Below are 23,140 nucleotides of genomic sequence, written 5' to 3'. Positions count from 1 at the left end.
GTCGAGGATCGGTAGGATTGTCAGTTTTACTAGGGTAAGTTTGGCGGCGTGAGTGAACGGAGGCTTTGTTGCGGAATAGAAAGCCGACTCTAGATTTGATTTTCGATTGGAGCTGTTTGATATGAGTCTGGAAGGAGAGTTTACAGTCTAGCCAGACACCTAGGTACTTATAGATGTCCACATATTCAAGGTCGGAACCATCCAGGGTGGTGATGCTAGTCAGGCGTGCGGGTGCAGGCAGCGAACGGTTGAAAAGCATGCATTTGGTTTTACTAGCGTTTAAGAGCAGTTGGAGGCCACGGAAGGAGTGTTGTATGGCATTGAAGCTCGTTTGGAGGTTAGATAGCACAGTGTCCAAGGACGGGCCGGAAGTATATAGAATGGTGTCGTCTGCATAGAGGTGGATCAGGGAATCGCCCGCAGCAAGAGCAACATCATTGATATATACAGAGAAAATAGTCGGCCCGAGAATTGAACCCTGTGGCACCCCCATAGAGACTGCCAGAGGACCGGACAGCATGCCCTCCGATTTGACACACTGAACTCTGTCTGCAAAGCAGTTGGTGAACCAGGCAAGGCAGTCATCAGAAAAACCGTGGCTACTGAGTCTGCCGATAAGAATATGGTGATTGACAGAGTCGAAAGCCTTGGCAAGGTCGATTAAGTTTTTACTTTATAAATTAGCAAAAATGTCTACAAACCACTGTGTGTAGATTATTGAGGAAAAAACAATTGAATCAATTTTAGAATAAGGCTGTAACAAAATGTAGAAAAAGTGAAGGGGTCTGAACACTTGCCAAATGCACTGTATATAAAAGAAACGTCCTTTCACTGTCAAGTGCGTTTATTTTCAGCAAACTTAACATGTGTAAATATTTGTATGAACATAAGATTCAACAACAGACAAACTGAACAAGTTCCACAGATACGTGACTAACAGAAATGGAATAATGTGTCCCTAAACAAAGTGGGGGTCAAAATCAAAAGTAACAGTCAGTATCTGGTGTGGCCACCAACTGCATTAAGTACTGCAGTGTATCTCCTCCTCATGGACTGCACCAGATTTGCCAGTTCTTGCTGTGAGATGTTACCCTACTCTTCCACCAAGGCACCTGCAAGTTCCCGCTGTGAGATGTTACCCTACTCTTCCACCAAGGCACCTGCAAGTTCCCGGACATTTCTGTGTGGTGGGGGGATGGCCCTAGCCCTCACCCTCAAATCCAACAGGTCCCAGTGTAACGCTAATTTCTTTGACGATAAATGCAAATTCGACCATCACCCCTGGTGAGACAAAACCGCAACTCGTCAGTGAAGAGCACTTTTTGCCAGTCCTGTCTGGTCCAGCAACGGTGGGTTTGTGCCCATAGGCGACGTTGTTGCCGGTGATGTCTGGTGAGGACCTGCCTTACAACAGGCCTACAAGCCCTCAGTCCACCCTCCCTCAGCCTATTGCGGACAGTCTGAGCACTGATGGAGGGATTGTGCGTTCCCGGGTGTAACTCAGGCAGTTGTAGTTGCCATCCTGTACCTGTCCCGTAGGTGTGATGTTCGGATGTTCCGATCCTGTGCAGCTATTGTTACACGTGGTCTGCCACTGCGAGGACGATCAGCTGTCCGTCCTGTCTCCCTGTAGCACTGTCCTAGGCGTCGCACAATACGGACATTGCAATTTATTGCCCTGGCCAAATCTGCAGTCCTCATGCCTCCTTGCACCATGCCCAAGGCACATTCACGCAGATGAGCAGGGACCCTGAGCATCTTTCTTTTGGTGATTTTCAGAGTCAGTAGAAAGGCCTCTTTAGTGTCCTAACGGTTCATAACTGTGACCTTAATTGCCTACCGTCTGTAAGATGGTAGTGTATTAACGACCATTCCACAGGTGCATGTTCATTAATTGTTCATGGTTCTTTGAACAAGCATGGGAAACAGTGTTTAAACCCTTTACAATGAAGATCTGTGACGTTATTTGGATATTTACGAATGATCTTTGAATGACAGGGTCCTGAAAAAGGGACGTTTCTTTTTTTGCTGAGTTTAGCTCCATTCTAATGTATTTTATTCCCTGTGTTACTTTTTAACTCTGCATCCCTGGGAAGGGCTATTAAGCGAGCATTTCACGGTTAAGTGTACACCTGTTGTATTCGCCGCATGTGACAAATAAAACTTGATTGGAAGAGCAGAACTTATTTTCACTGGAAAAGTATTAGAGGTGTTTATGAGAATTACTTTTAGTAGTGGCAAAGGCTGCACTGGCAATAAAAAACGTATTTTCCATTAAATGTATTACTTCTGTGTGTTTATGTAATCATTGTCTTAGCTGTGACAGGATAATTATTAATCAACTGATCAAATTAAATCTTTACTGAGACTGAATTATGGTTAGCAGATAATTAGTCAAATTAGAGTTCCATGTTAAGTCACAGTACGTCGGACACTACTCAAGTATTATTCATGGTGTTGCTGTAATAACACAAGCTACATCAGGGATCATCAACTAAATTCAGCTGTCGGACTATTTTTTCTTGAGCGGATGGTTGAACATAATTCTAAATAATCTGTAGAAGTCAAATTGACCACAAGATGCCCAAACAGACAAAATATTTGACAAAAAAAAACACAAAAAAACTTGCTCAATTTGCATATGATCACATCTCTCCATTATGCGTGGGAATATTTGGGAACAGATTTACAAAATGTAAATAATTTAAAACTAATCTCCTAGTGTTTTTAACAGTCTTTTATGTCCAACAATAAAACATTTAAAAAAATAGATTGTTTTGCTCAGGAAACGTGGGAGCAAATAAAACCCACCCGTGGACCACCAGTTGGGGAACCCTGCACCACATGTTGCATTGCTTGCTACATTATGTTGATGTATACAGTGTTGTACTGTATATAATGAGTATTGCTTGAATATACAGTATTCATTGTTTTTCTCACTACAGTATTAGGAATGTGGAAACTGGATATTTGCTATGGAACTATACAATATTTATTGTGTTTCTTGAATACATTGTTCAATACTGTATTCATAGTATATTATTTTCATAGTGTAGTTTGCCTCAGTGTGCCTGTGTTACGAGAGGCTCCAGAGGAACGAGTGCAGTGGCTGTACCATTGTGTATTATTCTTAAATTATACCTGTTCTCCATGAGCGGGAGGCAGAGGCCAGCAGAGCAACATAAGAGGGAAATTGACCACTGCAGGGCACAGCCATTTTGGGTTCACTTCAATACTATTATACTCACTTCAATACTACTGTGGAAGAGTTAAACTTCCACAGCTCCTAAATGTAACCAATTACTATAAGAGTTAAAATTCCACAGCTCCTAAACGTAACCAATTACTATAAGAGTTAAAATTCCACAGCTCCTAAAATTAATCCAATTACTGGCATTCTTGTCTGTTTTATTCTCATACTCATTTACGCTATGGGAATAGTTACTTCAAATAGATTATTTGTTTAAATTGGAAAATATTACAATAAAGACTATGATTGCCATGATTAGTACAGTATAGGACTGTGTGTGCGCACGTTGCGTATTCATGTGTTGCGTATGCATGCGTGTCAGTACCTGTGGATTCACTATCTCTGTGCTGCTGTTTGGCAGGGGGTTCTTCCGTCTCCCAGGGTGTGAGCTGGTTGATGGGCGTCTGTCCCCACTTCACCCCTGGCGCTAACAGCAGACCTGGAGCCTGGCTCTCCCTCTCCCCTGGAGACCCACCTGACACCTGGGAGAGAGGAGAGAAAAACATGACGAAACAGTAGGACCAAACCATCTCTGACACCTGGATAACAGCGAGAGAGAGATTAAGAAGTCCGTCTATCAGCCTTTAACTGACAGTTGATAAACAACACAGCTTAGAGAACGATACAAACAAACATCAGGCCTGATAGACAAGAGATACAGAGATGATGGGGCTGTTCTTGGGCTGTTACACCGAAACATTTATGGAACAGCTGAATATAGTTTTAGTTAAGAAAATGTTGACTCGTTTGTCAGCAAGTTTTGCAAACAGAAGATCACGTCGTTTACTATTTTAATATCTGAAGACAAGTACTTGGCACATGTCAAATAATCAAAGCTTCTCGTAGCGTGGTCTAGACTAACTCCTTCTCTGTTCTAAAATCAAAGCCTTGAGCGATGTCTTGTCCTGTATGATTCACTAACCCATCTATATGCACACACTAGAGAACATGGTACGGGCAGCCATGTCAAAGTTAGTAGGGCAGCCATGTCCCCAAGTTAGTAGGGTAGCCATGTCCCTAAGTTAGCAGGGCAGCCATGTCCCCAAGTTAGCAGGGCAGCCATGTCCCCAAGTTAGCAGGGCAGCCATGTCCCCAAGTTAGCAGGGCAGCCATGTCCCCAAGTTAGCAGGGCAGCCATGTCCCCAAGTTAGCAGGGCAGCCATGTCCCCAAGTTAGCAGGGCAGCCATGTCCCCAAGTTAGCAGGGCAGCCATGTCCCCAAGTTAGCAGGGCAGCCATGTCCCCAAGTTAGCAGGGCAGCCATGTCCCCAAGTTAGCAGGGTGACACATGTCCCCAAGTTAGCAGGGCAGCCATGTCCCCAAGTTAGCAGGGCAGCCATGTCCCCAAGTTAGCAGGGCAGCCATGTCCCCAAGTTAGCAGGGCAGCCATGTCCCCAAGTTAGCAGGGCAGCCATGTCCCCAAGTTAGCAGGGCAGCCATGTCCCCAAGTTAGCAGGGCAGCCATGTCCCCAAGTTAGCAGGGCAGCCATGTCCCCAAGTTAGCAGGGCAGCCATGTCCCCAAGTTAGCAGGGCAGCCATGTCCCCAAGTTAGCAGGGCAGCCATGTCCCCAAGTTAGCAGGGCAGCCATGTCCCCAAGTTAGCAGGGCAGCCATGTCCCCAGGTAGCAGGGCAGCCATGTCCCCAGGTAGCAGCGCAGCCATGTCCCCAGGTAGCAGGGCAGCCATGTCCCCAGGTAGCAGGGCAGCCATGTCCCCAGGTAGCAGCGCAGCCATGTCCCCAGGTAGCAGGGCAGCCATGTCACCAAGTTAGCAGGGCAGCCATGTCACCAAGGTAGCAGGGCAGCCATGTCACCAAGTAGCAGGGCAGCCATGTCCCCAGGTAGCAGGGCAGCCATGTCCCCAGGTAGCAGGGCAGCCATGTCCCCAGGTAGCACCGCAGCCATGTCCCCAGGTAGCAGGGCAGCCATGTCACCAAGTTAGCAGGGCAGCCATGTCACCAAGGTAGCAGGGCAGCCATGTCACCAAGTAGCAGGGCAGCCATGTCCCCAGGTAGCAGGGCAGCCATGTCCCCAGGTAACAGGGCAGCCATGTCCCCAGGTAGCAGGGCAGCCATGTCCCCAGGTAGCAGCGCAGCCATGTCCCCAGGTAGCAGAGCAGCCATGTCACCAAGTTAGCAGGGCAGCCATGTCACCAAATTAGCAGGGCAGCCATGTCACCAGGTAGCTAGCTATGTAACGCGAGCACACTTGCCTCTTGTATCAAACTGTCGCAATCCGGCGACTGGATTGACCTCTGGCTGGACTGCATCTTGTTAGCTACCCACTCATGCTGCATTAAATCCATTTACTGTTCGGCAAAACAATATTCATATAGCTACAGTCTACAGCACTTAACAAAACAAAAGATACCCGTGGCTAGCTAGCTAAGTAGCTAGCAAAATAGGTTTACATTCAATCACAGAAAGCTAACTTTGCAAACTAGTTTACAACTGAAGCTAATATTATAACTAACTTGATTAGTTATAATATGTAAAGCAAGCTGGGTGTCTCCAAAAACGTTCACTAGGTTAAATGACTGTTCTTTCTATTTCGACAAACTGTTGCATGTCTGTCTTGAGTGACGTCTGTGGCTGCGCCAGTCTTGACGTTTTAAAGAGACATCGCACCTTTTTATGAAAGAAGTGATAAGGCTGCCGTAGGCTAATACAATCAATCCCAAATGTATGGACAACATATTGTTTATCATCTGTAGCACTAAAGACTCCACTGAAATCACACAATCTTATAGAATATGCATTCACCTGTATTGTGATTAGGCCTATGCCCTCTTGATTTACCCAGTTTATCAAGATATTAAACATTCAAATACAATTATTACCATTATGTGTAGTAGTTAGATTGGTAAAACAGTGAAATGTATTGTTTGTATTTTTTTTAATCTATTATTCATTAATGCCTACATGGTTTTCTCTGGGAAATGTTGTCATCAAATGATCAAATGTAATTACACTGAATCGGTATCGGCCCTAAAAAAAATCCAGATCAGTCGTTCTGTAGCACATGTGCACACAGACACAGATGTGTGCATACACACACACATTCGTGCACACACATACGCGGTGCACACACACGTATACTCTTATGTGACAGGGCCTAAGAGCAAGGTGAATCAATGTAAATGAGGTAAAGGAGTTAAGGACAGTGTACTAACTGGTGACTGATGCTGATTATAGCCTCATAAAGGCAGGGATCAAAATCCACATCCTAGTCACTTTCTAGGTCCCTTACTTTTAATGTACCACCCCACAGACCTATTCACTCAAATTCTCAATTATACCTTGCAATGTGCAATCAAAGGCAATTAAAAGTTGGTATGGTTTTGAACATAGGCGCTTATTAAAATTGTGTAGCCACATAATCAGAGTCTAGCTGTTATTAAACATGAAGCATAATTTGCTTTACAAAAGGTAGAGTAGAATAAAAACATTCCCCTTTGCGGAATCCAAATGTAGAGCCATCATCATCCAAATGTAGAGCCATCATCATCCAAACATAGAGCCATCATCATCCAAACATAGAGCCATCATCATCCAAACATAGAGCCACCATCATCCAAACGTAGAGCCATCATCATCCAAACGTAGAGCCATCATCATCCAAACGTAGAGCCATCATCATCCAAACGTAGAGCCATCATCATCCAAACATAGAGCCATCATTATCCAAACGTAGAGTCATCATCATCCAAACGTAGAGCCACCATCATCCAAACGTAGAGCCATCATCATCCAAACATAGAGCCATCATCATCCAAACGTAGAGCCATCATCATCCAAACATAGAGCCACCATCATCCAAACGTAGAGCCATCATCATCCAAACGTAGAGCCATCATCATCCAAACATAGTGCCATCATCATCCAAACGTAGAGCCATTATCATCCAAACATACAGCCATCATCATCCAAGCGTAGAGCCACCATCATCCAAACATAGAGCCACCATCATCCAAACGTAGAGCCATCATCATCCACACGTAGAGCCATCATCATCCAACCATAGAGCCACCATCATCCAAACGTAGAGCCATCATCATCCAAACATAGAGCCACCATCATCCAAACATAGAGCCATCATTACATCATTATCCAAACATAGAGCCACCTCAATCTGCTGTGAACATACATCATAAATCCAATAAGATCTTCTTTTTTCTTTCTACCACAGTGAGAGACATTATCAGAACAGCAAAAGCCTAATGGAAACCCTGGGTCAACCACCATCAGACCCTACGACAACACACACACACACACACACACACACACACACACACACACACACACACACACACACACACACACACACACACACACACACACACACACACACACACACACACACACACACACACACACACACACACACACACACACACACATCACACACATCGCACACATCACACACATCACACACACTAGCATCAGCATAAGCCTCCACAGAAAAGGTCAGAGAGGCTAGAGTACACTCTGATTCTCCGGCTCACCTCAGCCCAGCCTGCCTTCTGAGTTAATAGAAAAGACCTGGTCACCAGCCTTCCTTGACCCACACATACACACCACACGATGCATACAAATACTAGGCTAGGGTGGTATACCATACATACACTGGGATATTTGGAAAGAGCCATGGGATGTTTTTTCAATACCATCAATAGCGTTGAATTTTTTTTGTTGAAGTTTTTTAGTACATTTGAATATTTGTAGATCCTTTTTAAGAAAATACCCGCAGTTAACTTGTACAATCCGTTAGGAGATAAAGATGATCACATTCTTCATTTCACCTTTCACATTTTTATTGTGAAGCTAACTGGTAGTCCCCAGTCACATGGTGTTTGTGTACAAGCACACAATGAAGAGAGACCGGAGTTGTGTGAGTCACTCACTGTTGTGCAGCACGCCATGTGATCTAGTTACAGTATGGAATTCACAACTAAATGTTTGCCAGCTAGATATCTGTTAAGTTAACTGTCTAAAATATGCTAAATTCTCTGCAGTTACGCATTTGGTTTGCTAATTTAGTAGCTAGTTACCCATCTAACTAAGTGGTTAGCTTCTTCCAAAATCAGGCTTTGCTTGGTAACAGCACAGAATCTCCCTCATGGATCAAGAGTCTTACTGTCTAATATTTGTTTGAGCAGGCAGCAAACTATGAGTGGCATTTATTTTGTTACTTGTATAACTTTATGAGCTGGGATGTCTGTCCAGCAAATACTTTAGGTCAGAAACTGCATGAACTGTTTGCAATGTGCTCGTTAGCATTTAGTTAGCATTCTCTATGGGATTTTACATGTAGTTGTCATTGCTAACCTTTGGATTACAAAGGCTCAGTGGGGTTTGAAAATAGTGCCCCTTGTGTTCAGTGCCAGTATTACTGAATATCCTGGTATGGCACAAGGTCTGTATGAAGGTATGATCATCTGGATACCTCCCAAGTCTAACACACTCACATTGTCAGCTGTTCACAGTGAAATATACAATAGGCTAGCTTCCCTCTCTGAACTCTACCTCCATCCCATTATCCTTCCTGACCCCAAACCCATTTCATCAACTCTCCCATCATGCAATCTGCTACCGCGTTCAGGGGCAGACTTATTGATTTGGAGGCCCCAGGCAGAGGCCAGGCAGAGGCCAGTCTGTGGAAAGACATGAAGATTGCTGTCCTCTGCTGCTCCCCATAGAACTTAACAGAGCTTGAGAAAATCTGCCAGGAAGAATGGGAGAAAATCCCCCAAATCCAGATGTGCAAAGCTGATACAGACATACCCAAGACAACTCAAAGCAGCCAAAGGTGCTTCTACAAAGTATTGAGTCACGGGTGTGAATACTTGCGATTGATGTGTCGATGTGATGATGATGCGGATGACAAAAGTGCACAATGACAGTAATCGATCGTGAGAAATGGTCAATTGTTGACCTCTGAGTCTGTCCTGCTCCTAAGCCATTACACTCTACTTATTCATATCATTCTAAACTATCTCACTTTCCTCTGTCTGAACTGGACAGGCGCAGAGTTCATCATTCTGACCATACCCGTTACCCCATGGTCCCTCATTCTTCTTTTGACTTGTTCTTCTTCTTGTGTTAGAGTAGCAGACATCTGATAACATTTTGACATCTCAATGCCTTCTATCTGACTCATACCGGGCCTGTCAGATTTCTTTGACTATGCACAGATCAAGTGTTTGAGTCTTTATTGAAGTTGTCTGCTGTTAACGTGCATGTACTACTGACACATCAATACTATCAGTAGTGCTTTGGCAGCATCTAGCATCTCCACACACACACACACACACACACACACACACACACACACACACACACACACACACACACACACACACACACACACACACACACACACACACACACACACACACACACACACACACACACACACACACACACACACACACCTCTTGTGAAGAGCAGTGGGTGATAAACCCTTCTTTAAGCAGGGAGGAAATGTGTGTGAGATGGAATCGATCAGATATGTAAAGCTGCACATTAATTAATATTGAACCAGATGTTTCGATTGTGTGTGTTGGGTGGTGGCGGCGGCAGGCAGGTTTGGAGTCTAGTGGAATAAGGAGAGCAGGAGTGTCAACGGGGCCTGTGGCGGACTCACCATTATGCAGAAGAGTCAAATGCCTAAGGCCTCACATCATCCCGTGAATTGTTTCATGCGATATGATTGCAAACGTGACTTTCATTGAAATTAAGCTGCAGCAATGAGAGGGGCATAGAAAATAAAAGAAAGAAAGATTTAATTTCAAGAGAGAAAAAGGGAACGCATTTCTTTAGTAAAAAGACAGGTGCTGCTGATAATACTGCCATCGTCGACATGTACAGAGCCTTCAGAAAGTATTCATACCCCTGGACTTATTCCACATATTGTTGTGTCACAGCCTGAATCCAAAATGGATTAAATAAATAAAAATCTCAACCATCTATACACAATACCCCATAATGACAAAGTGAAAACACATTTTTGCAAACATATTGAAAATGAAATACAGAAATATACATTTTACATAATTATTCACAGCCCTGAGTCAATACTTTGTAAAAGCACCTTTGGCTGCGATTACAGCTTTGAGTTGCCTTGGGTATGTCTGTATCAACTTTGCCCATCTGGATTTGGGGATTTTTTTCCCCATTCTTCCTGGCAGATTTTTTCAAGCATGGTTAAATTTGATTTGAGCAGTGGTGGACAGCAATCTTCAAGTCTTTCCACAGTCTGGCCTCTGCCCAGGGCCTCCAAATCAATAAGTCTGCTCTTGAATGCGGTAGCAGATTGCATGATGGGAGAGTTGATGAAATGGGTTTGGGGTCAGGAAGGATAATGGGATGGAGGTAGAGTTCAGAGAGGGATGGAGGGAAGAAGTCAGGAAGCTAACCTATTGTAGATTTCACTTTAGACAGCTGAACGTGTGTGTGTTAAGCTTGGGTGGTATCCAGATAGTCATACCTTCATACAGACCTTGTGCCATACTGGGATATTCAGTAATACTGGCACTGAACACAAGGGGCGCTATTTCCAAACCCCACTGAGCCTTTGTAATCCAAAGGTTAGCAATGACAACTACATGTAAAATCCCATAGAGAATGCTAACTAAATGCTTACGAGCACATTGCAAACAGTTTATGCAGTCTCTGACCTAAAGTATTTGCTGGATAGACATCCCAGCTCATAAAGTTATACAAGTAACAAAATAAATGCTACTCATAGTTTTCTGCCTGCTCAAAACATATTTTAGACAGCAAACAAACTGATAAGGATGTGAAATATGTTTAGCGACACGCACGCGCACACGCAAACAACACACACACACACTCTTGTACAACTCACCTTGTGGGGACACATTAATTCGATTATACCTTCCGGTAACCTGCCTCACTCAATGTGATACGGAATCGCTATTATTTTAAATTTTTAGAACACATTCAAGAACCTCCAGAAGCTAACCAGCTAACTAGCTACAAGCTATTTAGTCATTGTTAGCCACTGCTAGCGGCTTTTACCTTCTGCACAGCCAGCCAGTTTTTTTATCCTGGATAATACTCGCCAGTCTAGCTTCCCTGCCCCATCCACCGCTGCCCCCTGGACACTGATCACTTGGCTACATAGCTGATGCATGCTGGACTGTCCATTAATCACGGTACTCCATTCTGCTTGTTTATGTTTTATCTGTCGGCCCCAGCCGCACTCAGGCTCTGTGTGTAGTTAATCCGACCCTCCCTGCCTAGTCAACGCCATTTTACCTGCTGTTGTTGTGCTAGATGATTAGCTGTTGTTGTCTCACCTACTGTTTTAGCTAGCTCTCCCAATTCAACACCTGTGATTACTGTATGCCTCGCTGTATGTCTCTCTCAAATGTCAATATGCCTTGTATACTGTTGTTCAGGTTAGTTATCATTGTTTTAGTTTACAATGGAGCCCCTAGTTCCATTCTTCATACCCCTGATATCTCCTTTGTCCCACCTCCCACACATGCGGTGACCTCACCCATTACAACCAGCATGTCCAGAGATACAACCTCTCTCATCATCACCCAGTGCCTGGGCTTGCCTCCGCTGTACCCGCACCCCACCATACCCCTGTCTGCGCATTATGCCCTGAATATATTCTACCATGCCCAGAAATCTGCTCCTTTTATTCTCTGTCCCCAACGCTCTAGGCGACCAGTTTTGATAGCCTTTAGCCGCACCCTCATACTACTCCTCCTCTGTTCCGCAGGTGATGTGGAGGTAAACCCAGGCCCTGCATGTCCCCAGGCACCCTCATTTGTTGACTTCTGTGATCGAAAAAGCCTTGGTTTCATGCATGTCAACATCAGAAGCCTCCTCCCTAAGTTTGTTTTACTCACTGCTTTAGCACACTCTGCTAACCCTGATGTCCTTGCCGTGTCTGAATCCTGGCTCAGGAAGGCCACCAAAAATTCTGAGATTTCCATACCCAACTATAAAATTTTCCATCAAGATAGAACTGCCAAAGGGGGAGGAGTTGCAGTCTACTGCAGAGATAGCCTGCAAAGTAATGTCATACTTTCCAGGTCCATACCCAAACAGTTCGAACTACTAATTTTAAAAATTACTCTCTCCAGAAATAAGTCTCTCACTGTTGCCGCCTGCTACCGACCCCCCTCAGGTCCCAGCTGTGCCCTGGACACCATTTGTGAATTGATTGCCCCCCATCTTCAGACTTTGTTCTGTTAGGTGACCTAAACTGGGATATGCTTAACACCCCGGCAGTCCTAATATCTAAGCTAGATGCCCTCAATCTCACACAAATCATCAAGGAACCCACCAGGTACAACCCTAAATCTGTAAACAAGGGCACCCTCATAAACGTCATCCTGACCAACTGGCCCTCCAAATACACCTCCGCTGTCTTCAACCAGGATCTCAGCGATCACTGCCTCATTGCCTGTATCCGCTACGACCACCCCTCATCACTGTCAAACGCTCCCTAAAACACTTCTGTGAGCAGGCCTTTCTAATCGACCTGGCCCGGGTATCCTGGAAGGATATTGACCTCATCCCGTCAGTTGAGGATGCCTGGTCATTCTTTAAAAGTAACTTCCTCACCATTTTAGATAAGCATGCTCCGTTCAAAAAATGCAGAACTAAGAACAGATATAGCCCTTGGTTCACTCCAGACCTGACTGCCCTCGACCAGCACAAAAACATCCTGTGGCGGACTGCAATAGCATCGAATAGTCCCCGCGATATGCAACTGTTCAGGGAAGTCAGGAACCAATACACACAGTCAGTCAGGAAAGCTAAGGCCAGCATCTTCAGGCAGAAATTTGCATCCTGTAGCTCCAACTCCAAAAAGTTCTGGGACACTGTGAAGTCCATGGAGAACAAGAGCACCTCCTCCCAGCTGCCCACTGCACTGAGGCTAGGTAACACGGTCACCACCGATAAATCCATGATTATCGAAAACTTCAACAAGCATTTCTCAACGGCTGGCCATGCCTTCCGCCTGGCTACTCCAACCTCGGCAAACAGCTCCGCCCCCCCAACAGCTACTCGCCCAAGCCTCTCCAGGTTCTCCTTTACCCAAATCCAGATAGCAGATGTTCTGAAAGAGCTGCAAAACCTGGACCCGTACAAATCAGCTGGGCTTGACAATCTGGACCCTCTATTTCTGAAACTATCCGCCGCCATTGTCGCAACCCCTATTACCAGCCTGTTCAACCTCTCTTTCATATCGTCTGAGATCCCCAAGGATTGGAAAGCTGCCGCAGTAATCTCCCTCTTCAAAGGGGGAGACACCCTGGACCCAAACTGTTACAGACCTATATCCATCCTGCCCTGCCTATCTAAGGTCTTCGAAAGCCAAGTCAACAAACAGGTCACTGACCATCTCGAATCCCACCGTACCTTCTCCGCTGTGCAATCTGGTTTCCGAGCCGGTCACGGGTGCTCCTCAGCCACGCTCAAGGTACTAAACGATATCATAACCGCCATCGATAAAAGACAGTACTGTGCAGCCGTCGCCATCGACCTTGCCAAGGCTTTCGACTCTGTCAATCACCATATTCTTATCGGCAGACTCAGTAGCCTCGGTTTTTCTGATGACTGCCGTGCCTGGTTCACCAACTACTTTGCAGACAGAGTTCAGTGTGTCAAATCGGAGGGCATGCTGTCCGGTCCTCTGGCAGTCTCTATGGGGGTGCCACAGGGTTCAATTCTCGGGCCGACTATTTTCTCTGTATATATCAATGATGTTGCTCTTGCTGCGGGCGATTCCCTGATCCACCTCTACACAGACGACACCATTCTATATACTTCCGGCCCGTCCTTGGACACTGTGCTATCTAACCTCCAAACGAGCTTCAATGCCATACAACACTCCTTCCGTGGCCTCCAACTGCTCTTAAACGCGAGTAAAACCAAATCCATGCTTTTCAACTGTTCTCTGCCTGCACCCGCCCGCCTGACTAGCATCACCACCCTGGATGGTTCCGACATTGAATATGTGGACATCTATAAGTACCTAGGTGTCTGGCTAGACTGTAAACTCTCCTTCCAGACTCATATCAAACATCTCCAATCGAAAATCAAATCTAGAGTCGGCTTTCTATTCCGCAACAAAGCCTCCTTCACTGACGCCACCAAACTTACCCTAGTAAAACTGACTATCCTACCGATCCTCGACTTTGGCGATGTCATCTACAAAATAGCTTCCAACACTCTACTCAGCAAACCGGATGCAGTTTATCACAGTGCCATCCGTTTTGTCACTAAAGCACCTTATACCACCCACCACTGCGACCTGTATGCTCTAGTCGGCTGGCCCTCGCTACATATTCGTCGCCAGACCCACTGGCTCCAGGTCATCTACAAGTCCATGCTAGGTAAAGCTCCGCCTTATCTCAGTTCACTGGTCACGATGGCAACACCCACCCGTAGCACGCGCTCCAGCAGGTGTATCTCACTGATCATCCCTAAAGCCAACACCTCATTTGGCCGCCTTTCGTTCCAGTTCTCTGCTGCCTGTGACTGGAACGAATTGCAAAAATTGCTGAAGTTGGAGACTTTTATCTCCCTCACCAACTTCAAACATCTGCTATCTGAGCAGCTAACCGATCGCTGCAGCTGTATGTACATAGTCTATCGGTAAATAGCCCACCCATTTTTACCTACCTCATCCCCATACCGTTTTAATTTATTTACTTCTCTGCTCTTTTGCACACCAATATCTCTACCTGTACATGACCATCTGATCATTTATCACTCCAGTGTTAATCTGCAAAATTGTAATTATTCGCCTACCTCCTCATGCCTTTTGCACACAATGTATATAGACTTGTTAATTGTTTACTCCATGTGTAACTCTGTGTTGTCTGTTCACGCTGCTATGCTTTATCTTGGCCAGGTCGCAGTTGCAAATGAGAATTTGTTCTCAACTAGCCTACCTGGTTAAATAAAGGTGAAATAAATCAAATAAATAATAATAATTCGGTCCCATTCAAAATCCTATTTTCGCTAACCCTAAACCCAAAACTTAACCTTAAACCTAATTCCTATCTCTAAAACTAAAACTAACCCTAGTTCCTAACCCTAAACCTAATACTAACATTAACCCTAAACCCTGTAGAAATAGCATTGACCTTGTGGGGACCAACATAACGTCCCCAGTTGGTCAACTTTTTGTTGGTTTACAAAAAGTTGTCTCCCACAAGTATAGTTAAACACACACACACACACACACACACACACACACACACACACACACACACAGTTTATTAAGATGGCAGAATGCAGTGGGCAGACAGACCGGTAGGAAGAGAAGCGTTTTCCCATTTTCTCCCTTTTTAAGATTGTCTCCGAATTGCCGATTCACTCTTCCATAGCAACCCATTATCACCGGGAGGCAGATGGTTGTAGTCTGACTCAGAGAGAGAGAGAGAGAGAGACAGAGTGAGAGAAAGACAGAAGGAGAGAGAGAAGAAAAATTTAGAGAGAGACAACAGGAGGAGAGAGAGAGAGAAGGAGAGAGAGAAGAAAAATTGAGTGAGAGACAACAGGAGAGATAGAGAGTGGTAGAGAGAGACAGAGTGAGAGAGAGACAGAAGGATAGAGAGAAGAACAATTGAGAGAGAGACAACAGGAGAGATAGAGAGTGGTAGAGAGAGGTGGGGAGAGTGATGAGCTTCACTCGACAGACGGGGGGTTGAGAAAAGAGGGAAGGACGAGGAAAGGCACATTCACACACATGCAGGCATTTTGCAATATAAAGACAAAAAAGTTATTTGAATCAAGGTTAGTTGTCTTTTAAAGTCTGCATTTCTCTGTTCTCAATTCACTAAACCATGGAGTTTCTGTGCTTGTGAATAAATGGTCCGCCATTGCCCCCAGCCAACTATACAGCCGAATGTAAAACAGAAGAGCTGCCATAGGGTTACACTGAACGTGATGGAAGAAAACACACAATGAAGATATTTACAGTTTGGTTAGGAGGATTAGAATTTAAGTCAAATGATTAGACTTTCCTAAATATTTGTATGTGTAGGCTATATGTTCAAGGCTTAGAATATAATAATGTGCTTTTTAGGCAACGCACACAGACATGCACGTAGAGCTGTGAAGAAATTGTCCTCAGTGTGTTCTCAGGATAGCGTGTGTGCGCACTACAGTGCCTTGCCAAACTAAAATAACTGTCGCTATGGTTACCCATCTCCCTCTGAGGCGGGCTGTGGCACCTCATTTGACTCTAGTTAGCCGTCTGGCTCACACACACGCACACACACACACCTGAATCTATTGTCTAGTTCTTTAATGAAACCTATTCGTCAGTTGTCCATCCTTTCATTAATGTTTGAGTGGCAATCCCACAGACATAACTGAACATTCTGTCCAATTCTGAAAATCACAAAGCACGCTCACATACTCTCCTCTCCACACACTGACTCTCCTCCACATAGAGAAGATCCAATAATCATCCTGACACAATGGCCTACTCTCCCTGACATGGCACAGCCGATACCGACAGCTGTCACTGTGAGTGTGTGTTACTGTCTACCGAAGACCATGTACGTACCATGTCATTGGTTGCCTTCCCCCAGAGGTAAGACCTGGAAAGGGCCAATACCGACAGCTGTGTTGCTGTGTGCATGTTACTGTCAACCAATAAGAGACAGTGTTAACGTGTGTGCATCAAACACCCATGCGTGTCATTGGCTGTCTTCTCCCAGAGGTGCATGAGAAGGTGTGGTTGGTCAACAGAAGGCTGTAGGCTGTGATTGGCTGGAGTCAGCCCTGGTCTGGCTGTGTGTTGTGATTGGCTGGAGTCAGCCCGGGTCTGGTCTCCTCATCCATCCAAACAAACAAGGCAGGGTTAGCTCATGACAGTGTGTTTGCCTGGGTTGGGCCCAGTCCCCTGTCTATCTCAGAGATATTGCTCCATTCAATCTGCTAATATGACAGAATGAAGAACGAGAGATACACACCTGGAGCAGGCACACACACACATGCACACAAGCACCCAGACACATCACACAAAGGCTTGGGAGAGTCTTACGCAAAGGCTTAACTAGAAGGTGGGCTATAATACACCTTAGGGTCCAGAGTACAAAGCTATAGTACCGTGAAGTGGACTCTGGTCTCCCTTAAGAAATTACTTCTTTACTCCATAGAGAGAGACAGCAGGAGGTGAAGGAGAGAGAGTGAGAGGAGGAGGAGCAGAGAGTGAGAAGGAGGACGAAGAGTAGGAGAGAGAGAGCGAGAGAGGAGGAGGAGAGAGAGAGAGAGAGAGAGAGAGAGAGAGAGAGAGAGAGAGAGAGAGAAAGAAAGAAAAAGAGGAGGAGGAAGAGTAGGAAGAGGAGGAGTGAGAGAGAGAGGAGGAGGAGGAAAAAGAAGGAAGAGGAGAGAGAGAGAGAGAGAGAGAAGGAGGAGGAAGAGGAAGAGGAGGAGGAGGAGGAGGAGGAGAGAGAGAAGGAGGAGGAAGAGGAGGAGGAGAGAGTGGTCATGTCTACTACAGTCTGGTCCCTGGTGCAGCAACTTTACAGCACACACTGATCAAATCAACAAACTGCTGGGAGATCTAATAACAGGCCTGCGGGAAATGAGAAAGAAAGGAAGAAAGAACGAGAGAGGGAGTGAGGGGAAGACTGAAGCGGAGACAGAAAAAAGAGAGAGAAGAGAGAACTGTGCCTCATCCGTAAAAATGGCATTGTGCCATTATTACATTCTTCCTTTTAAGACTGTGTTTGTGTGTGGTTTTTGGTTTTACTATCCTTGTGGGGACCAGGAGTCCTAGTAAGAATTGCAAAACAAGGAAAAATACTATTTTAGGCTTAGGGGTTAGGTTTAGGGTTAGAATTAAAGTTAGGCTTAGTGGTTAGGTTTAGGCTTAGGTCAGGTTTAGTTTTAGAGAAAATAAGATTTAGAATGGGAATACATTTTTGTGTATGTGTGTGTCTGGCTACTGACACTTCATAGACAGAAAGTAAATAACTGTCCGCTGGCCGCAGGCGTGTGTAGTATCATGCCGTTGATGTGGTTCCTTTATTCATTTCTTTATTCTGACAGGTTTATCAATTAATGAACGGCCAAACGGACAGATAACCGTGGTTCCTCGATTTGTAGCGGCCATTATTGTTCAATTTAAATGCATAGGAAGAATATTCCTGTGTGTGTGTGTGTGTGTGTGTGTGTGTGTGTGTGTGTGTGTGTGTGTGTGTCACCCACATAATCAGGCTAAATCTCTGTGAAGATGTGTGTACACAAATTGAATCATAATCAACATTTCAATAACAGTAACAGCCATTGCTATGCCTGGTTGTAAAATTGTTCACCGCAAAATAATATGTCATTGTAAATCCACACCATAAACAAAGTCTGGGAAATGCAATTCAACAACAGCAGAGTGGCTTTCTTGCACACATGTACACACAGACGTACACACACAAATAGCTTTTTCCCGCCATATGGCCAGAAAAAGAGAAAAGACAAAAGAGAATATGACTGGAATGTGGAGAGTGATGGGGGTAAGTCTGTCGGGGGAGAGAGAGGGAACGAGAGAAAGAGAGAGGGAAAGAGAGATTGAGCGACAGAGGGAGAAAGACCCATTCATCATGCAGGCTTGTATCATTTCCTTTGACACGTCATTTTCAACTGCTCGAAGAGAAGAGGAAAGAACAGGCTTTTCCTGGCTGCCCGACCAAAAGCCTGGACCATCCATCCATCCATCGAGAGCTCTGACCCACAACAGAAGAAGAAAAACCTGCCTGGTCTCTTTTAACAGGTCCTTAACGCTTATTTTCTTGTTGATGTTCTTCACCTACACAGCTATCTCCTGTCTATGTGAACAACAACGCTGTGACACTAATGTATGGTGGATTGGTTATGGATTCTTCACACCCTGATGGTGAATGAATGGGTGAAACCTAGGCTTGGTGATGCTGTGTCCAATGTCTTATTAGTAGAGCAGAACAACTAACTTAGCAGTAAGCAAAGGGAGGATTCCACCATCCTGGAAGCAATTTTAAAATGCAGGGGTGTTAGACATGGTGACAGGTGGACAGGCGGGGTATTCCATATGATAGATACATGGTGTATAGTGGACAGATTCAGAGTTATTATCAACTACTGTACGACCTACAACATAGAATTCTGAAAGAGGAAAAAAGGAAGTCTGAGTGAGGATAAAGAGGAAGTCAGTGAGGATAAAGAGGAAGTCTGAGTGAGGATAAAGAGGAAGTCAGTGCGGATAAAGAGGAAGTCTACGTGCAGATAAAGAGGGGAGTCTGCATGTGGATAAAGAGGGGATCTGCGTGAGGATAAAGAGGAAGTCAGTGAGGATAAAGAGGACGTCAGAGTGAGGATAAAGAGGAAGTCTGCGTGAGGATAAAGAGGAAGTCTGCGTGAAAATAAAGAGGAAGTCTGAGTGAGGATTAAGAGGAAGTCAGTGAAGATAAAGAGGAAGTCTGAGTGAGGATAAAGAGGAAGTCTGAGTGAGGATAAATAGGAAGTCTGAGTGAGGATAAAGAGGAAGTCTGAGTGCGGATAAGAGGAAGTCTGAGTGAGGATAAAGAGGGGAGTCTGAGTGAGGCTAAAGAGGAAGTCTGAGTGAGGATAAAGAGGAAGTCTGAGTGAGGATAAAGAGGCAGTCTGAGTGAGGATAAAGAGGAAGTCAGTGAGGATAAAGAGGAAGTCTGAGTGAGGATAAAGAGGAAGTCAGTGGGGATAAAGAGGAAGTCTGAGGGAGGATAAAGAGGGGAGTCTGCGTGCGGATAAGAGGAAGTCTGAGTGAGGATAAAGAGGGGAGTATGAGTGAGGATAAAGAGGGGAGTCTGCGTGCGGATAAGAGGAAGTCTGAGTGAGGATAAAGAGGGGAGTCTGAGTGAGGCTAAAGAGGAAGTCTGAGTGAGGATAAAGAGGAAGTCTGAGTGAGGATAAAGAGGAAGTCTGAGTGAGGATAAAGAGGAAAGTCAGTGAGGATGAAGAGGAAGTCTGAGTGAGTCTGAGTGAGGATAAAGAGGAAGTCTGAGTGAGGATAAAGAGGAAGTCTGAGTGAGGATAAAGAGGAAGAGGAGGATAAAGAGGAAGTCAGTGAGGATAAAGAAAGAGGAAGTCTGAGTGAGGATAAAGAGGAAGTCAGTGAGGATAAAGAGGAGTCTGAAGGATAAAGAGGAAGTCTGAGTGAGGATAAAGAGTCTGAGTGGGCTAAAGAGGAAGTCTGAGTAGGATAAAGAGGGAGTCTGAGTGAGGATAAAGAGGAAGTCTGAGTGAGGATAAAGTCTGAGTGAAATAAAGAGGAAGTCTGAGTGAGGATTAAGAGGAAGTCAGTGAAGTAAAGAGGAAGTCTGAGTGAGGATAAAGAGGAAGTCTGAGTGAGGATAAAGAGGAAGTCTGAGTGAGGATAAAGAGGAAGTCTGAGTGCGGATAGGAAGTCTGAGTGAGGATAAAGAGGGGAGTCTGAGTGAGGATAAAGGAAGTCTGAGTGAGGATAAAGAGGAAGTCTGAGTGAGGATAAAGAGGAAGTCTGAGTGAGGATAAAGAGGAAGTCAGTGAGGATAAAGAGGAAGTCTGAGTGAGGATAAAGAGGAAGTCAGTGGGGATAAAGAGGAAGTCTGAGGGAGGATAAAGAGGGAGTCTGCGTGCGGATAAGAGGAAGTCTGAGTGAGGATAAAGAGGATAAAGGAGTAGAGGAGGGGAGTCTGCGTGCGGATAAGAGGAAGTCTGAGTGAGGATAAAGAGGGGAGTCTGAGTGAGGCTAAAGAGGAAGTCTGAGTGAGGATAAAGAGGAAGTCTGAGTGAGGATAAAGAGGAAGTCTGAGTGAGGATAAAGAGGAAGTCTGAGTGAGGATAAAGAGGAAGTCTGAGTGAGGATAAAGAGGAAGTCAGTGAGGATGAAGAGGAAGTCTGAGTGAGGATAAAGAGGAAGTCAGTGAGGATAAAGAGGAAGTCTGAGTGAGGATAAAGAGGAAGTCTGAGTGAGGATAAAGAGGCAGTCTGAGTGAGGATAAAGAGGAAGTCAGTGAGGATAAAGAGGAAGTCTGAGTGAGGATAAAGAGGAAGTCAGTGGGGATAAAGAGGAAGTCTGAGGGAGGATAAAGAGGGGAGTCTGCGTGCGGATAAGAGGAAGTCTGAGTGAGGATAAAGAGGGGAGTCTGAGTGAGGCTAAAGAGGAAGTCTGAGTGAGGATAAAGAGGAAGTCTGAGTGAGGATAAAGAGGAAGTCTGAGTGAGGATAAAGAGGAAGTCAGTGAGGATAAAGAGGAAGTCTGAGTGAGGATAAAGAGGGGAGTCTGCGTGCGGATAAGAGGAAGTCTGAGTGAGGATAAAGAGGGGAGTCTGAGTGAAGATAAAGGGGAGGTCTGAGTGAGGATAAAGAGGGGAGTCTGCGTGCGGATAAAGAGGAAGTCTGAGTGAGGATAAAGAGGAAGTCTGAGTGAGGATAAAGAGGCAGTCTGAGTGAGGATAAAGAGGAAGTCAGTGAGGATAAAGAGGAAGTCTGAGTGAGGATAAAGAGGAAGTCAGTGGGGATAAAGAGGAAGTCTGAGGGAGGATAAAGAGGAAGTCTGAGTGAGGATAAAGAGGAAGTCTGAGTGAGGATAAAGAGGCAGTCTGAGTGAGGATAAAGAGGAAGTCAGTGAGGATAAAGAGGAAGTCTGAGTGAGGATAAAGAGGAAGTCAGTGGGGATAAAGAGGAAGTCTGAGGGAGGATAAAGAGGGGAGTCTGCGTGCGGATAAGAGGAAGTCTGAGTGAGGATAAAGAGGGGAGTCTGAGTGAGGCTAAAGAGGAAGTCTGAGTGAGGATAAAGAGGAAGTCTGAGTGAGGATAAAGAGGAAGTCTGAGTGAGGATAAAGAGGAAGTCAGTGAGGATAAAGAGGAAGTCTGAGTGAGGATAAAGAGGGGAGTCTGCGTGCGGATAAGAGGAAGTCTGAGTGAGGCTAAAGAGGGGAGTCTGAGTGAGGATAAGAGGTACTCTGCGTGCGGATAAGAGGAAGTCTGAGTGAGGATAAAGAGGAAGTCTGCGTGCGGATAAGAGGAAGTCTGCGTGAGGATAAAGAGCAAGTCTGCGTGCAGATAAAGAGGAAGGCTGAGTGAGGAGAAAGAGGAAGTCAGTGAGGATAAAGAGGCAGTCTGAGTGAGGATAAGAGGAACTCTGCGTGCGGATAAGAGGAAGTCTGAGTGAGGATAAAGAGGAAGTATGCGTGGGGATAAAGGGGGGAGTGAGGATAAAGAGGAAGTCTGCGTATAAGAGGAAGTCTGAGTGAGGATAAAGAGGAAGTCTGCGTGAGGATAAGAGGAAGTCTGAGTGAGGATAAAGAAGGAATAAAGTCTGAATGAGGATAAAGAGTCTGCAGTCTGATAAGAGGAAGTCTGAGTGAGGATAAAGAGGAAGTCAGTGAGGATAAAGAGGAAGTCTGAGTGAGGATAAAGTCAGTGAGGATAAAGAGTCTGAGAGGATAAAGAAAGTCTGCGTGCGGATAAGTCTGAGTGAGGATAAAGGGGGAGTCTGAGTGAGGATAAAGGGGAGGTCTGAGTGAGGATAAAGAGGAAGTCTGAGTGAGGATAAAGAGGAAGTCAGAGTGAGGATAAAGAGGAAGTCTGAGTGAGGATAAAGAGGCAGTCTGAGTGAGGATAAAGAGGAAGTCAGTGAGGATAAAGAGGAAGTCTGAGTGAGGAGAAAGAGGAAGTCAGTGAGGATAAAGAGGAAGTCTGAGTGAGGATAAAGAGGGGAGTCTGCGTGCGGATAAGAGGAAGTCTGAGTGAGGATAAAGAGGAAGTCTGCGTGCGGATAAGAGGAAGTCTGAGTGAGGATAAAGAGGGGAGTCTGCGTGCGGATAAGAGGAAGTATGAGTGAGGATAAAGAGGAAGTCAGTGAGGATAAAGAGGAAGTCTGAGTGAGG

At 45.1% G+C, this 23,140-nt stretch overlaps 1 protein-coding gene across 1 annotated transcript in view; it reads right to left on the bottom strand.

Annotated features, from left to right (window-relative positions):
- Nucleotides 1-23,140, bottom strand: part of LOC115139223 (kelch-like protein 29) — a 436,865-nt gene that overhangs the window by 143,748 nt on the left and 269,977 nt on the right. Inside the window, 1 exon segment of the mRNA XM_029676375.2 lies at nt 3,576-3,732. Within this exon segment, the coding sequence (XP_029532235.2) occupies nt 3,576-3,732 (157 nt within the window).

This window comes from Oncorhynchus nerka, linkage group LG13 (assembly GCF_034236695.1).
Source record: "Oncorhynchus nerka isolate Pitt River linkage group LG13, Oner_Uvic_2.0, whole genome shotgun sequence".
Classification (NCBI taxonomy): Eukaryota; Metazoa; Chordata; class Actinopteri; order Salmoniformes; family Salmonidae; genus Oncorhynchus; species Oncorhynchus nerka.
Note: the sequence above shows the minus strand (reverse complement) of the source record. Positions and strands in the feature narration are given on the sequence as shown.